At 32.6% G+C, this 16,694-nt stretch overlaps 6 protein-coding genes across 10 annotated transcripts; 3 read left to right on the top strand and 3 right to left on the bottom strand.

Moving 5' to 3' along the window:
* Positions 1–553: 553 nt before the first annotated feature.
* Positions 554–3,573, bottom strand: PNPase (polyribonucleotide nucleotidyltransferase 1). Its single transcript, XM_035878468.2, has 7 exons — positions 3,376–3,573; positions 2,216–3,133; positions 1,963–2,136; positions 1,701–1,894; positions 1,465–1,628; positions 1,077–1,388; positions 554–995 (listed from the first exon to the last, which is right to left on the bottom strand). Exons 1-7 carry the CDS (start codon positions 3,525–3,527, stop codon positions 618–620), a joined length of 2,292 nt encoding a protein of 763 aa, XP_035734361.1. The 5' UTR covers positions 3,528–3,573; the 3' UTR covers positions 554–617.
* A 100-nt stretch (positions 3,574–3,673) lies between these two features.
* On the top strand, positions 3,674–4,989 carry CIA30 (complex I intermediate-associated protein 30). The gene is made up of 2 exons (XM_035878475.2): positions 3,674–4,237; positions 4,326–4,989. Exons 1-2 carry the CDS (start codon positions 3,876–3,878, stop codon positions 4,846–4,848), a joined length of 885 nt encoding a protein of 294 aa, XP_035734368.1. The 5' UTR covers positions 3,674–3,875; the 3' UTR covers positions 4,849–4,989.
* CLS (cardiolipin synthase) lies at positions 4,925–6,105 on the bottom strand. Its single transcript, XM_035878476.2, has 3 exons — positions 5,776–6,105; positions 5,416–5,673; positions 4,925–5,324 (listed from the first exon to the last, which is right to left on the bottom strand). The coding sequence occupies exons 1-3, from the start codon at positions 6,103–6,105 to the stop codon at positions 5,061–5,063; spliced, it is 852 nt and encodes a 283-aa protein (XP_035734369.1). The 3' UTR covers positions 4,925–5,060.
* Positions 6,106–7,740: 1,635 nt separating this feature from the next.
* Syt14 (Synaptotagmin 14) lies at positions 7,741–15,453 on the top strand. Of its 5 annotated transcripts, none has more exons than XM_085663631.1 (9): positions 7,741–8,090; positions 9,519–9,707; positions 9,824–9,958; positions 10,055–10,116; positions 10,205–10,381; positions 10,481–10,798; positions 10,876–11,229; positions 11,305–12,035; positions 15,312–15,453. In XM_085663631.1, exons 1-8 carry the CDS (start codon positions 8,057–8,059, stop codon positions 11,515–11,517), a joined length of 1,482 nt encoding a protein of 493 aa, XP_085519757.1. In that variant the 5' UTR covers positions 7,741–8,056; the 3' UTR covers positions 11,518–12,035; positions 15,312–15,453. The 5 variants fall into 5 exon arrangements, with proteins under 5 accessions (XP_085519757.1, XP_035734367.1, XP_035734365.1 ...); XM_035878474.2 differs by having other exon boundaries at positions 11,305–12,279; positions 15,312–15,451; XM_035878472.2 differs by having other exon boundaries at positions 11,305–12,536; positions 15,312–15,448.
* LOC118447053 (pre-mRNA-splicing factor ISY1 homolog) lies at positions 13,611–14,850 on the bottom strand. The gene is made up of 4 exons (XM_035878478.2): positions 14,734–14,850; positions 14,620–14,642; positions 14,197–14,515; positions 13,611–14,125 (listed from the first exon to the last, which is right to left on the bottom strand). The coding sequence occupies exons 1-4, from the start codon at positions 14,734–14,736 to the stop codon at positions 13,757–13,759; spliced, it is 714 nt and encodes a 237-aa protein (XP_035734371.1). The 5' UTR covers positions 14,737–14,850; the 3' UTR covers positions 13,611–13,756.
* On the top strand, positions 15,394–16,621 carry LOC118447033 (uncharacterized). Its single transcript, XM_085663642.1, has 3 exons — positions 15,394–15,483; positions 15,572–15,622; positions 15,884–16,621. The coding sequence occupies exons 2-3, from the start codon at positions 15,616–15,618 to the stop codon at positions 16,471–16,473; spliced, it is 597 nt and encodes a 198-aa protein (XP_085519768.1). The 5' UTR covers positions 15,394–15,483; positions 15,572–15,615; the 3' UTR covers positions 16,474–16,621.
* Positions 16,622–16,694: the final 73 nt, after the last annotated feature.

Genomic DNA, 16,694 nt, shown 5'->3' with positions numbered 1-16,694 from the left:
GAGTGTAGACATCTCGTGTTATGTAACACTGTCCTTTTATTACATTCTAGGATTTTCAAAGAGTGAGAATAGCAAAGATGCATACAGGTATCTACATGTTCCTACAGAATATTTAATCCAGAAGATTGGTAACACATCTAAAGGATTAAAATTATTAGTGTTATGCAGAGTCGATAACTTACCAACCTAGGTCGATATAACATTGGTATTAAAGTGTCGGCAGTGGAAAATGTCGAAGAATATTTTTAATCCATTAATATTAATTTAAATAATGTTTTAATCACCAAGCACTTTTTTAATTAAAAATATAGATATAATAAATATAATAAAAGAATAACATTTTAATTAAAATCATTTCTATCTATAATTACAAAATATATATGTAAATATCCTTTGTACAATCTTATGTATTAAGTAAAAAGGTTTGTATGATATTATTAATCATAAAAAGATGAATATAATAATATTCTGCAAGAATTATTTAAAAACATATAATTAATATAAAAGAATTAATTCTTATTACTTAAATAAATGTAAAATAATGATCTAGATGTTTGTTTATTTGTTCGTTTAATGAAATTTTTATGAAATATACACAACCTAATTTTTCTTTAATTTCACGATAATGTCCTTACAATAGAGATGGGATCTTGTAAAACTTTTCGTGATAGCCTCATATAACCTGAAACTGGATCTCGACCGAAATATTTAACTTTTATTTCTTGTCCAACTTCTAAACCGAGAGCACTAGCATGAAATACTTTACGTTGATCTAACTGGGAATTGGGTAATAACGTAGGTATCATATTAGAATAGAGCGTAATCATAACACCAGTTTCTCGGATTTCTACTATCTTTGCAGTGTATATAGCTCCAAACTCTAATACAGGTTCACGTGTCTTTTGTAATGTCTTTTCTATTATTTCTTTGGCTTCTTTTAAAGCGGATTCGTTAGGTGCAAATAAAGTATATATATCATCGTCCTTTGAATATACCTAATAACAATAATAAAAAATGATTTTATCTAATGTATAGAAAATATAAAAATTATTAACTTATACAAAAACAATACATACATGAACGCCAGTTTCGATGAAAAGTTTTTTTAGATTTATGCCACCTACTCCAAGAAATCTTCCTCTTTGATGTACAGGGATTTCTATGTCTTCTACCATCGGCATCTTCTCGTTACGGTCTTTTCGCGGCTCTAATAGTACTTTATCCATTATTGTAATGATTTTCTGATTAGCAATCTTAGCTTGATCGACAATTTCCATTATGATTTTTAAAGGGACACCTGTAATTTTTATATCAGCTTGCAAAGCTGTAAAACCCTTTTTTCCGCCAGCAATTTTAAAGTCCATATCTCCTAAATAATCTTCCATACCCTAATAAAATAACGTTCAAATCATCACAAAAGACTAAATAATGCATATATAATTCAATTAAATATCATATATTTACTAATATATCAGTTAATATTCTGTAATCTTTAATCTCAGTGGGATCTTGATCGTTATATTGAGTTATCAAACCCATAGCAACACCTGAAACTGGTGATGAGATCGGTACTCCTGCATCCATAAGAGCCAAACTCCCACCACATATAGAAGCCATAGATGAAGAACCTTTTCATAAATAGCATAATATTAATTTAAAATTTGTCATTTCTCTGTACTATATAATATTTAAATATCTACCATTCGATTCAAGTACTTCGCTAGTCAATCTTATTGTAAATGGATACTCTTTTGGAATAATGGATCTTAACCCCTTCTCTGCTAATGCTCCATGTCCCATTTCTCTACGACCGATAATTCCTATACGTCCTATATCATGAGTTGCGTACGGAGGAAATTCATAATGTAAAAAGAAATTCTTCTCCTTCATACCACTAGAAACATATAAACAAATATTAAAAAATACACTATTATGTGTCTATGTTATTTTATATTTATATACCTTATTAACATAGATGCCGTATCCATCTTAAGAGCACTTTCTACAGAGTCCAATGTAACAGTACACAAAACCTGTGTTTGACCTCTCTGAAAAAGCGCAGAACCATGAAGAGGTTTAAATAAATCTACTTGACAGTCAATTTTTCTTAGTTCTTCCAGTTTACGACCATCACACCTTAAATATATTAGATGGTATATCGCACAAATATTAACATTGATAGAATTATATCTATAAAATTATTATATATATATACCTTGTATTAGTTTCAAAGATGAGCGTTCTAAAAATTTGTTTAACAAACTTATAAAATATATTTTCTATTACTTTTTCATGTGCTTCAGGATACTTTTCCTTAATAATATCAGTCATACGGACAAAAATCTCTGAGATAGCATTGTCTCTGGATAACTTATCATGTTCAAAATTTGTCAATATATCTCGTATATTTTCTTCTGCGTTCATCTGTATGTATTCTGTTATACTATCTACATCTTCAATTTCAGTAACAGTAAAGTTCATTTTCTGTTTACCATATTTTTTTTGCAATGTCCTAATAGCAAGAATTATACACTGGCATTCTTTAACACCTTGTTTTATCGCCTTCTTTAAATCATTCAAATTAATATTATCAGCAGATCCTTCTAACATAACAACATAATTATTATTCATTGCAGTTACAACAAGATTTAATGTACTTTCTTGCATTTCTCTCCTGGTAGGATTTATTTTTAATACGTTATTTATCATTCCTACTCTTACTGCACCAACAGGACCATTCCATGGAATATCTGATAGGCTTAAAGCAGCAGATGCACCATTAATAGATATTATATCTGGATCATTAATTCCATCAACGGCAAGTGTATTACATACTAGTTGTGTTTCTAAGTTCCATCCTTGTGGAAACAATGGCCGTAATGATCTATCTATTAATCTACTTGTAAGAATTTCATGTTCTGTTGTTCCTATATCTCTTCTCATAAAATTAGTTGGTATACGACCAACAGCTGCAGACTTTTGTCTATAATCTACAATTAAAGGAAGCATAGATTTGTTACTGCTAATTTTACTGCAGACTGCTGTGACCATAACAGATGTATCTCCAATAGATGTAACTGTACTACTATTACTAAGTCGAGCATATTTCCCACTAGAGATGATAAGATTACTCCTATATGAGAAAAAAATAAAATTCATTTTTATTACATACTGGTCAGGTTATAATATTCCTATTTATATGTATGTGTATATATATATATATGTATAAAGCCATATACTTTTTAATGAAATAATTAAATAATAATGATAAAAACAATTATCAATGACTATTACAAATAAAATAAGAATTTATAGTATATAATACATTCAATAATAAAAGGTTAGAAAATAAGAGGTTAGATATAATATTTTTACCCATTAGAAAATTGTACTTCAGTATTAAATTCAGATTCATTGAAACTACTGGCAGCTCTTTTAAATTTCGAATAGATAATACCATTGTTACGATATTTTTTACAACGAAAAAATCGTAATTTAAATAACCTACAATTCAGAGCAACTATCATCTTTCAAAGACAATCATTGAACTACACTTATCTGATTTAGATAGATTAGTAAACTGCCACCATTTGATTTTAATTATTATGCCTTACCGCTAGAGGGTAGTATGAACATTTTGTTTGTTCGACTAAGTTACTACATCTTACGAGTAGACAGATGATCGTTAGTTAAGCTTTATATTATTTAATAGTAATTCTAGTTAAGAAATTGATGGAGAAGTTTATTGTTATTAATAATTAATTAATATGTATTAATGTTATATTTTATTTATATAGTTTTGAAAAAAAATTGAAAATTTGTAACAATATATATAAAATTAATGAACGTAATAATATAAACAAGTTATTTACAAAATGAATTTCTTAACGCGTGCGATTCTATTTAATAGACCTGTTATGAAAAAGACGTTTGATCCAAGTTATAGATTAATACACGCATATCAACAAAATGAAAGATCAGATTATCCTAAAGTATATGATAGGCCACCTAAGAAAGTAAAATTAAGTCTGTTACAACAAGCAAAGAAAGGATACTTCCATTTAATAGAAGAATTAGCTTTATTGAAGAAAGAAATAAAAGAAAAAAGGAAAGACAATCTCTTTCATCCATCAGATGAAGTAGACATTGTTTGGGATTTTAATGGCAATCAAAAATCTTTGGATCCATGGTTGATTGTATGCGATAGTGATTATAACGAAGGTTATTCAACTTGCAAGTGAGTATATATTTTGTTTGCTAATTCTATTTAGCTTGATATAGAACTTTGAAAAAGTTTTATATTAAAAGTTTTTTCATTTTTGTAGACTAGAATTAAGTCCAGAAGGCAAAGCTGTCTTTTCCGGTAATTTAGATTATAGAATTCCAAAAGATGGTAAAATAACCTATGCAGGTTACTGTGCTCTTAAAACAGCAAAATTCAGGAAAAGTTTTAAACGAGAAACACGTTTAGATTGGCAGTTATACAATCATCTTGTTATGCGTGTAAGAGGGGATGGTAGAACTTATATGATTAATATTGGAACGAAAGGATTATATGATATACATTGGAATGATTTGTATAATTATGTAATTTATACAAGAGGTGGTCCATATTGGCAATATGTGAAAATACCATTTTCAAAATTCTTTTTGTCTAGTCATGGAAGAATACAAGACGATCAAGAACCTATAGCTTTAGATAATATATCAAGTTTTGGTGTTATAGCTTCTGATAAAATTCCTGGTCCTTTTAAGCTGGAGATAGATTATATTGGCGTAGTAAATGATCCTTTTGAATGGGAAGAGTTTGCTTACGAAATGTATAACGTAGATGGTATTTTGTTTTAATAAGGTTAAATTAATCAATTTACATAGATTAATTAGTGTAGATATACATATACAAGTTCATTAACTAATATGTTTCTCTGTAAATATTATAGTATTTGAATATCGATATGCAAAATAGTATATGTAAAAAATTGCAATAATAAATTTGTACATAAGATTCGATAACTGTACATTACTCATCTGCTATTAAGTAATGATAATGAAAAAATAAATTATGACCGTGTTGAAATTTTTTTCTTTCTAAGAAATTTATACGTATTCCTAGATGTCAAATAACTAATACCCCCTGCAAGTGTTGATATTGCAGTTATATAGCACAAACATTGGAGAATAGGATGGTTCACAAAATGAAAAACAGGAGCTGCTACAGTTCCAGCAGCAAAAGACAATTGAACTGCTGTATTCAATTTACTCGCGATAGTAGGTGCTAATTGTACTGTCGCATGTGTAGGATCAAAATATCTTGCCAATGTTTTCTAGAAAATAAGAAAATTATTATTGAAGAAATGTATTTATATCAAAGAGCAACTTCAGTTTTAGGAAAAAAAAAAAACTTCGATTACATACGGGTGCAGGTAATGATCGATATCTGATATAAGATGCCGCACCAACTAGAGCAATATCTCTTGCTACAACAAGACATGTAAGAGGTACCGGTATTAATCCTACCCATGCCAAAGAAAGAAAGAGTGTCCCTACAAGTAATTTATCGGCAACAGGATCTAAAAAACTGCCAAGTTTAGAAGCTTGTGACGACCATGTTCTTGCAATCCATCCATCAGCTAAATCGCTAACTCCTGCGAATGCTAATAGCCATAGTGCTACCTATAATTTTTAGAAGATGACACATTTTATTTATCAAATAATGATCCTTTAATAAATCACTTTTTTTCTTTTTTTTCTTTTTTTTTTAGGAAACAAACTTACCTGATAATCTTGTGATAGTATTAAGTAACTTAAATAAGGCGATGTGATCATACGACCCACACAAAGAAGGTTGGGAACAGTCCATATATTTTCTCTTTCGATTATTCCTTCTACTTTTTTTCTTGTTTCTTTAAAATCTTCCAATATACGTGCCTTTAATGCTTTTCGTTTTACAATACGATCTTTTGAATTAAAAGCATTTTTATGATTAGTATGTTTAATACAATAAAACTTTGTTTGACACCTTAAGTATCTTTTCAAATATTGTTCTAAGAGACATTTAGTTAATATTCTGGTTTGTCTCAATTGTAATAACGTGATGAAACTCATAATTATCTGTACCTATTTTTTCAATTCAATAAGAAAAACATTATATCATAATCAATACATCGTATAATCAACATGTTTTCTTTAGTATTCTATTGATTACGAAATTTTATTTTTTGGTTATAATTAACTATTTGTAACACGTAATAATCGAAACTTACCTTTTATAGTGAGATTTTAAATGCGATTAATCCGTTCATAATAAAATATTTTATTTATTAGGAGTACATACAAAAGTCTGTATCAAAATCATATTTTAACCTTAATGTATCTGTAACTTTACGATGTTGTCTCATATTCAAGAGACATATTGGAAAGATTCCGATATGATCGACGGGCGCTCTAAACGTAATTGAATTTTTCCCAATAATTTATATTTTCTTATTACGAATTAATTAACAAAAAAAAAAAAAAGAAGAAAAACGATGTTAAAAGAATACTTATTCTCTAAATAAAATTCGATTCATATGAATAACAACAATTGTTTAAAATTATAAGATTTAAAGTACAGTTAACGAATGATATGTATATACGATATTATTGCAAATTAAATAAGACAAATCCAAGTTTTTATATTGTTTTCTCCATTTCTCTTTTTTATTCTATATCTATCGAAATAGTTTTACCGTGAAAATAAAAATTATTAAATATTCAATTTTTTTTATTAAAAAACAAAAAATGTTTTGCATTTTCAAAAATAGAAATGTTATTATTTTATAAAAATCGATTAATGAAATAGCGCCAATATTGTTTTAAACAATAATATTACATTTATTTAATTTCATTGTCTCAATTAAAAATTTTATTTATAAATCGAAGATTTATATTTTAATACTGTATTTCTAGATCATCATAATTACGATCTTGACTTGAATCTCAATGTCCTCGATCGATTCTTTCGAGATTTTCAAGCACCATCTAGCGATAAAATATGAAAAATAATTTTAGAAGTGTTTCCCTGGTGGATAGGCTACACATCTTACACAAGTGTATAAAAAAAGGAACTTTAAAATGCGCATATTATATTTCGGTAAATATTTCCAGTGAAAGCTATGCAGTATAAGAGTATATTAATTAAAAAATGTATAATTTATTAGTATAAAAAATTTACTTTCTGTTCTAATTAATACCATTAAATCATATCTTAATTTTTTCCTTTAGAAAGGGATTTCGAATATGAAGAAAGAATTATGTTCACTTTTTGCCGATAGATTTACATAAAATTTGTCTTTGGATAGATAGTCGTTTTCGAATTGGCCTATGGATATTAAAAAAAGTAAAACTTTATCGAAAAGAGAAGCACTCAATATTGTTTTTTCATTGTGAAATATTCCTTGATTTAGAACACTCGTTTGTTAATTCGAGAATGATCCCAATAAAAAGTAGGTAAATTGTAGCGTATCAAAAAGGATATAATTAGAAATAAAGAAAAAATAGAGAAAACGAGGGAAATATAGGTAAAGAGGTAAAAATGAATAAAGGAGAAAGAAGAAAATAGGATAGAGAGGAGTGATCGGTCGGTCGGTCGATTGGTCGGTCAGGCGGTCGACCAGTCGGTTGATCGTCGAAAGCCGAATGGTTAGGAGCGGTAATTGCGAGGGGCGCACCCGCATGCGCGGCAGTGTCGCGCTTAGGGTGCTGCGGGCGCAAGTCTATCAGAGAGCGGAGCAACAGAGTGCCGTTGTGTACACCCTCGCCCACGTACCACGACGCTCCTCGAGGAAGCGTCCACGTTTTTTTTCCTGTGAAAGCCGTCGGAAGGCTAACGCGAAGCGTCGCCGCCCGTGTTTTTCCGTCCTAACGCGAACAAAATAATAGACACAGTGAAAGGAAAGAGAAATTATATCGTACGATGCGTCCCTCATCCTGGCCGACTTACTTATCGTGCCCAATTGAGAGACACACGTAAGGTGGCTCGAGCTACTTTTTTTTAAATGTGTCACCACGGACGAGCATGATTCTGGCTGGATCAGACCATTTCTTAGCGGGTAAGTCCACTCGAGCGTGCCGCAAATTGAACTGAATACCGAGTCGAGACCCACGAGAGTCGTCGTTGATTCGTGATCCGCATTTGCCCCTAACACAAATATTACAAGCACGTAGATAGGTATAGCCACGTAACCCTATAGCTCGCCAAGGAATTCTCAAACACGGTAATCGGTTCTTTGAAATTTCCGAGCTTCTCTTACTGAACGGTCGACCGCATTGCCGCGCGATAAACTCCCTTCCCACCTCTCACCTACCCACCATCTCACCGTCCATCTCACCCTCTTGATACGCTCCTCCCTCCCTTCCGTCTCAACACTCCTTCACCTTCGTTCTCTTCGTCCTCGGACAACGAGGAGCTCTCGTCACGTGCACCATTCACACTTTTTCGACGATACTACCAATTCTTCCGACGGTCATCAATACTTTTTTTCATTCTCATGATCAACTTTTACAAACATTCTTAAAAACATACGCGTGTACTTCTTTCCATCTTCCGCATTGCGCAAAGCCATTATTTTTTTCATTCTCCCCTTTTCTCTCTCTTTCTCTCTCTCTCTCTCTCTCTCTCTCTATCTCTCTCTTTCAATTTCCCTTCTCCCTTTCTCGCCTCTTTCTCCTTTGTGACACCACAAAGTCGCGATTCCTTTCGTCGCGTTATCGACGAACCCATCGAGCGAATAACGCGGATGAGAGCACGTCTCTTCGAAAAATCGTCTTATGCGCTTACTAGGGAGACTCGCGAGAGAATTAGCTTTTCATTTTTATCCTTTTCCGGAACAGAAAAGAAATATGTAACATCGCAAGACCGTGCGTGCGTAGAATATTGCGTGTAGCACGATAGTTTCTACGATATCTGGGGCGACGATTAATTATTCCGGGTCATTAAAGTGTAATGCGTTGCTATCGTTTGAAACGTTCGATATCGACAATACTATGCGCAACCAGTAGTTGATTATAAAATTCGTTTATGGATGGCCGAGAGTTCTCAGCTCGAAACTATAAATAATCATTATTGATAAAAGAAAAATAAAAAAAAAAACAATTTTTTCTCTCTTTAATCTTTTCCAGTTGAAAATCCTTAAGAAGACATTACTAATTATATCATTTTCTTATACGTATCACATATTTAATATTTTACATAGTACGTGGTATATATTAGACTCTTCCTTATGTTTCTCTGTGTGTTAAAGATCAGTAAAGTTTCTTTGGATTAAATAATAAGCGTGCTAACGTAGTAACGCTGTGTAACCAATAACGCGAATAATGTTATCAAGAACGGTTCGCTTGTCACGAGATCGTCGTTCGAAAGTTCATACATGCCAATGTTGAGAAATCTGTATAAATCGAAAAATCGATAATATTTCGCGCGATAATAGTTAAAGTTAATAAAATCGATTCGAAGATTCTCTATATCGGGTTTGTTTTAGTACCTGTGGAAGCGACTGCATTTCTGGGTGCCGTTGCTGGCTTTATCGTCCTATTACTGGCCATCTTCCTCTACCTCTCTCGTAAGTGGTGCTTCACACCGCCCACCTCGGCTGCTCTCTTCGGCGGAGTTTGCGTTCCGCTTTGTGAGTCCAGCAATAACTCTGCATCTCAAATATCGAAGAATATAGGTAAGCATTTGCGCCTACGTACATTTGTAAATTCTTTTCTTTTCATCCTTTGTACCTTTTACATGTATATCATCGATCAAAATAACTATCGTTGGTGATACGTTATCGTATTCTAGGGAAGGCATTTTCCTATTCGGATCCAGAAACGAGCTCTGATTCGGAAGAAGACGCTCTTCGAAGATTAAATTCGCATCCTCATCCACCACCAGATACGTTGACCATACAAGCTGAGGATGGGCCAGCGATCGTTGGTCGGTACTTCATAACTTCTAACCTTTCTACTTTAAAGTAAACGTAAATAAAAAGTATCTTATATAACGAAGTACGTTCTACTTAATGGATTTCAGACGCCGGAACTACTTCAAGTAGTTGTACTGAGGAACATACGCCGACAGCTCAGCAGCAACAGGTAATCTACGTATACTATGCATATCTAATCTCGGACATTTACCTTCTCTTGTATACTTTTTGAAATTTGAAATTCTTTTGAAATTTAGTGCGTAGTGGAGGTCGGTGCCTCCAGTATCATACTCGATAGTAGAGAACAGGAGGCAGAGATCGAACGAAATGCACCAACGACGAATGACGTTATCACAAGGATGGGAGCCGTGCCGGAGGAAATTGGTAGCTTGGAAGTCGCTTTTCTTTATGATGCACCAATGCGTGAGATGACGGTTAGTTATTTTTTTTTTTTCTTTTCTTTTATATCTTTTGATAGTTCTCTATCGTAAATATGTTACATGTATATGTTACGATATTATTTACTGTGGCAGGTACAAGTTTTGCAAGGACGAAACTATCCAGCCGGAATCGGTGGCAGTCAAGTGCGTTTAGTATTGTTACCATCTAAGAAGCAAAGACGTAAGACTCGCGTTCGACAGGGTAACTCGCCTCAATATATGGAAAGCTTCCTTCTTCCTCGTGTTAATCCGGAAGATGTGAACGCTATGGGAGTACGACTAAGAGTCTATTTATGGGGTGGAAGAATGCGTAGAGAAAGATTACTCGGAGAGGCCAGAGTCTCCTTCGATCAAATCAATCTACAACTCGAAACCACTCTTTGGTTGACTTTGCAACCACCGCCATCTTCGGTAAATTAAATGATTGTCCTATTAAAATATCCTAAAAAATATGAATGGATTCTCATTGAAATAAAAACTCGTTACAGGTTCAGGATTGGGGTACAAGCAGCAGTTTGACGCGTAGCGATTCTACAGGTTCACAACAATCCGTTCAATCATACGCATCACCTACTATACCGCCATATGGGAGTAGCATGAAAGGTGGAAGCGTTGCAGAAATATTAATAGGGCTATCCTATAACGGTACGACCGGACGTTTATCGGTCGAAATTATCAAGGGTTCTCATTTCCGTGGTGGCGGTGGTAATGATACTAAACCACCAGATACTTATGTGAAATTGGCTCTCGTCGACAGCAACGGCCATGAGATGAGTCGATCAAAGACGGGCTTGAAAAGGGCTCAACCGAATCCACTTTATAAAGAGACCTTTGTTTTCCAGGTAGAAAAAATATATTACTTGAATATCTTAAACGATATTCAAAATGAATAAATTTTATTTTATTTCTGTTCACAGGTCGCTCTTTTCCAATTAGGTGATGTGACACTTTTCGTTTCGGTTTATAATCGGCGAAGAGGTGGTATGGGCAAGAAAGGAAGAGAGATGATCGGTTGGCTCTGTCTAGGTTTGAACAGTTCTGGCTCGGAGGAATTACAACATTGGAATGACATGCGTGTGGCCCGACAGCCCACCCAAGTTCAACGCTGGCACTCGCTTTTACGTCCTTGAAGCAAAAAGAGGATTCGCACGACGAATGATACAAAGATTTTTCTCGACTTTATGCATTTTTTTCAAGCAGCATCGTCGGACGAAACGAGTCCAACGTGCACTGCCCGACTGGAAAATGAAAACGAAGAAAAAAACATACATACACGCGCGAATCAATAAGCGTTTCATCTGTCGATAGTCGATACTGCGTTACGATCAGAGCTGCTTGCTATCGTAATAATAAGCGCTAAAAAAACTCTGAGTTGTAAACTCTATACTCGATGTACCAAGTACATACACATATACATTTCCCTTTTTGATACGGCGGAGGGAGTCGAGAGTGTTTTCGATATATTTCATCCATCACGGTGGCACCATCGACTTCGTCGAGGTCACAAGTTTGTGGCACGAGAACTCTCCGATTCGGACATATGTGCCTGAGCCAAAACCTTGATCGTTTATCTTTTACTTTGTGCCTTTCACCCTTTTTAGGAAAAGTCGTGGTCCCACCTGTGACACCTGATAAGTAGGGGAAACGCGTAAGGAAAGGAGAGAATGAACGCGCGTGTGTATGCCTGTAAGTGCGTGTATGTGTGTATGTATGCTTCTTTGTGCAATGAGAGTGCAAAAAGTGAGAGAGAAAGAGAGAGAGAGAGAAAGAGAGAGTGAGAGAGAGAGAGAAAGAGAGAGAAAGAGAGAGAGAGAGAGAGGGAAAGAGAAAAGGAAAACGAATCGAAAATGATTCGAGCTAACAAGTGTGCCGAGTTTTATCTTTGCTCCACGGTACTTTTTCAATATATATTCTAGTATGCAGTGACTCCTTCATACAAATTAGTACGACGAATTTTGGTGTCTTGTGATGGTTCGAGAATGGATTGACGTTGTGCGATGCTGAATGAGAAAGATACGATGAGGACACGTTTACAATTCAATGACGCACAATAAATCGCAAAACGCACCCCGTTGATGCAGATGTGATGATGATCGTAGATTATCGATCTTATTATTGACATAGAAATTTATGCGATTGTAATTCATAAGTACGAATAGATCTAGTTACATTACTATCTACGCGTTTAATAATAGACGGAATTGGATGGCGAAAAAAAAAATGGGCGAGAGACTGATCAACGGATAAGCTACGAATCATTTAGAGCTTGATTTTTCAAGCCTTACAAGTGTTATAGTCTTTTAGCTATAAAAGAAAAAACTAATCCATGCTCGAACTGTTTTGTCGTTTACGTATTAGGCACGAAGCGATTATACAAGGGCTCAGAAGTTGACTCGTTGGATAAATATAAATACACGCTATATTACAGCTTCGATTTTCTTTAGCACTTCTGGTTCTAGTATACTTAAAAATCGATAATAGTGGCTCTCTAATTCAGCTATCAAAGAAGAAATTGCAAAAATAAATTAGAAGATTTTTATAATTGGATCGAGAAAAACGCGTCTACTTTAGAAAAATCGAAGGATAATATGATATACTTTAGTACTTTTAGTGCCATTGACTTCTGAGTCCTAACAGCAACATGATTGTACATAACTTACTATGTTACAGTCTGTTTATAAATGACACGATATTGAATGGAAGTTTTTAAGTTGTGCTTACACATATGCAGACAATGATACATTCTTCAGAATTTTCTCTCTCGAAAACAAATTCTTTATTTGTGTGTAATTCAACTCGAAATGAAGTAATCGTAATAAGTCGTCAAGATATCTTATGAATCTCTCATTGCAGGAGCACTATTTCGTAATTACATTGCCTTATATATCACTTCGTCAAGTTACTCTAAAGAATTCAAAGAATTCGTTGTACTCGGATTTCTACGCCCAGTGAACGCTATAAGAAAAGTCACGAGATAACAAACGAAATAATTTTAAAAATCGTTTGTTACAGGGAGATATGCCAAATTAAAAAAAAATTTTTAATGCTAGTATGAGATCAAGATGGTGCGTATTACTGTATCATCTTATTCGCGATTTCTTTCAAAAACTGTTATAAGTGAAGATCGCGAACGTTATAAACAGACTATCTCATCGGATTTTTATTTATATTTTATCTACAGCACCCTTTTCTCGATAAGTAACGATTAAAGTTTAAACGTCTACTGCACAAAATAATTACCTTGATCAATGTTATTACATACTTACAAATAAATAACTATATTTATCGCGTTTTATAAAAATGTACTCTGATACAATTAAATAAATTTATGAATAGTTGTTATTAAGAGCATAAAAAATAAAGTGTCAGTCAGAGAACATATTTCTCCAATAGTTCTCTCTTTTTTCTTGCAAGTAATGCTTCTTGTATATCTTGCTGCGATGGTATACGTTTTTGTGAAGTCGTTTCTATTTCTTCTTCCGAATCTGACTCTTTATTCTTCTGCTGTAGCCATTCTTTTATAGTTTTCTCTCTTGCTTCATGTTCCGCTTTTTGCTCTAACGGTAACAAAATTCCATCGTCGTCGTCTCTATACCCATAATAATCGGCATCTATATCTTTCATTAATTCTGCACGTGTTTTTCGAGGAGGTGGTGGAGGCTCTTGTTCAAAGAGTTCTCTCACTCCTGGTAATTCTTTTGCAGCTCCAAAATATTTATAACCCCGATTTCCAGGTACCTAACAATTTCACACAAAATATAAATAATTTTAGTAAATGTATCTCGAATGATGATAAAATATCTATTCACCTCTCGTCCTTCATGATCTAGCATCCGTGGTCCTACACGAGAATAATCTGGTCCACCGAGTTCTTTTATTTGTGCTTCCCAATGCCTCTTTTCTCTGAGTAATTTATTAATCTCGTCGTTTAAATCACGAATTCGAAATTCCCCTAAACCAGCATTTTGTATCTGAGCAACCTTCTTAGCGATCTCTCTAATAATTTGCATTCTCCACTTCTCGGCTTTCCTCAAATCTCGACACTCGGAGGCTAAATAAGGTCTTCTCTCTTGTTCTTTTCTGGCTCCTTCATTGCTTTGAGCTGCCCTCCACCTCGCAAGGGTGGTCCTATTAAAATATTTCAACGAATTACTTCCTATGGAAAAAAGCTACAAAAAAAATTAAAAAGAAGAAATTAAAAGGAAGAACATAAGAAAACTTTATTTACTAACATAGCCTTTTCAGCATTACGTGCCTGAAAAAAATATAAATCAGTTTTATTTAAATTATACAAAGAAATTACTTTGTTTTTAACATATAAGGATATATACATAATTTATACTTACCATATTTGTATGTGTGTTTTAAACTTTGGTTTGAACAAATTGACTTTATTCAATTGACTTTATTCAAGTTCATTCAATAAATAGTAATGTGCATTAAATTAATTAAAATATTTCTATAATAACCACATGAATAAAAAAGAATAGTAAGATTTCGTTTCATTAATGTTTATATTTTTTTAGGTTATATTGAAAAATTTAACGTATTCGGTCAATACGAATAATAGAACATCTTAAACATGTGTCTTAATGTTTTTAGAATTTTTTATATAATTATTATAAAAAAAGTATGTGTATATAAGTTTGAAGAACGTGATTTTAAGTATAAATAATATTTCCTTGAATATGGACCAGTATACACAATACACAATGCTATTGTACGTTAAAGACACGAACGGTTTAGAAACTCAAGATAAGAGTTATTTAAAGATAATATTTATTAAATTAGTTTGCATTTAAATACACGCATATGTTAATATTTTTTTTTAATCGAATTTTTATCGTATAAATTTGACAAAATTATAATTTATCTTATAAGGTTATGTGCATTTTAAGATAGTGTTTTGTTTTCTTTATCGAAGGTACGTGTAGGAATTCTGATTGGTGGTTAAGTGAAGAGCGACCAAAGTAGAGAAAAGAAATTGGTATTTCCTTGTCCGTCATTTAAAAAAAAATTCCAGTAACAAAGAAACCGGTAAGAGCTGTGTTCTTTTGTCACAATTAATCTGAAGTATATTGGCGAATACATCGAAGGTATTGTCATTTATTGTTTACATCTAATTAACTTTTAATATTAACAATAAATAGAAGTAATAAGACGTAATTATTTCAATTGTTATAGATATATTGATCGTTGCGTTTAAATTGTTCCACACTCTGCTGGAAATGTTGCGTGAGTAATTCTCTTTTGTTAAGAACAAGTATTTAAATTTTATATATGTAAATGAAATTCGTTTTTTTTAAATTAATAATACTCAGCCAATATACGATAATTATTAAAATGTATGAAACTATATAGAATATTTATTTGTGGATTGAAATAAGATGACAAACTGTCATTAGAGTGTTTTTTTTGTAATCATATAAAAAATTTAGTTGTAATTTTTTACGTTTTTATTCTTTGTTAAGGATTTTCTTTATTCGTCTTTATTAGGTATCCAGATACTGTTGCTTCTCATCTGCTTTTTAACAGGAGTATTGTCTGAGAATTGTGATAACAATAAAGAGCTATGTACATCAAAAAATGATGAGCAACAATCTTTGAAATCTGCAACTTCTATTTATGATTTTCATGCGCTTGATATCCATGGAAATGATGTAGACTTGAATAAATATCGTGGTTATGTATTAATAATTGTTAACGTTGCTAGCAACTGTGGATTAACAGATACCAACTATAAACAACTTGTGCAATTATATGAGAAGTATAAGTCTGAAGGATTGAGAATTCTTGCGTTTCCATCTAATCAATTTGGTGGCCAAGAACCAGGAACTTCTCAAGAAATTCTTAACTTCGTTAAAAAATATAATGTTACTTTTGATATGTTTGAAAAAGTAGATGTCAATGGAAATAATGCTCATCCTCTGTGGAAATGGCTGACTGAGTTGGGTGGAGATAAAGGGGGAACCATTAAATGGAATTTTACTAAGTTTATCGTTGATAAAAAAGGCAATGTTGTAGCCAGATTTGCTCCTAATAATGAACCAATAGAAATGGAACCTATTTTAAACAAATATTTGTAAATCTTATTATATGATAAATTTATGTTTAATAATGTGGAATATATAAATATCAAGATAACATATAATGTGATATAACTTTATAGTTTAAAATTTTTTTCTTTTCATGACATATATAAATATATAATAAAACAGCATCTTATAGATCTTATTTTAATTGTTTAAATAATGTTATTTGCTTCCAAAACCTTTTATAATTTAATAAAGTGACTACCTACAACACA

The sequence above is a fragment of the Vespa mandarinia genome, chromosome 1 (genome assembly GCF_050613455.1).
Source record: "Vespa mandarinia isolate Hongniang chromosome 1, ASM5061345v1, whole genome shotgun sequence".
Taxonomy (NCBI): Eukaryota; Metazoa; Arthropoda; class Insecta; order Hymenoptera; family Vespidae; genus Vespa; species Vespa mandarinia.
This window is presented reverse-complemented; position numbering and strand designations above follow the sequence as displayed.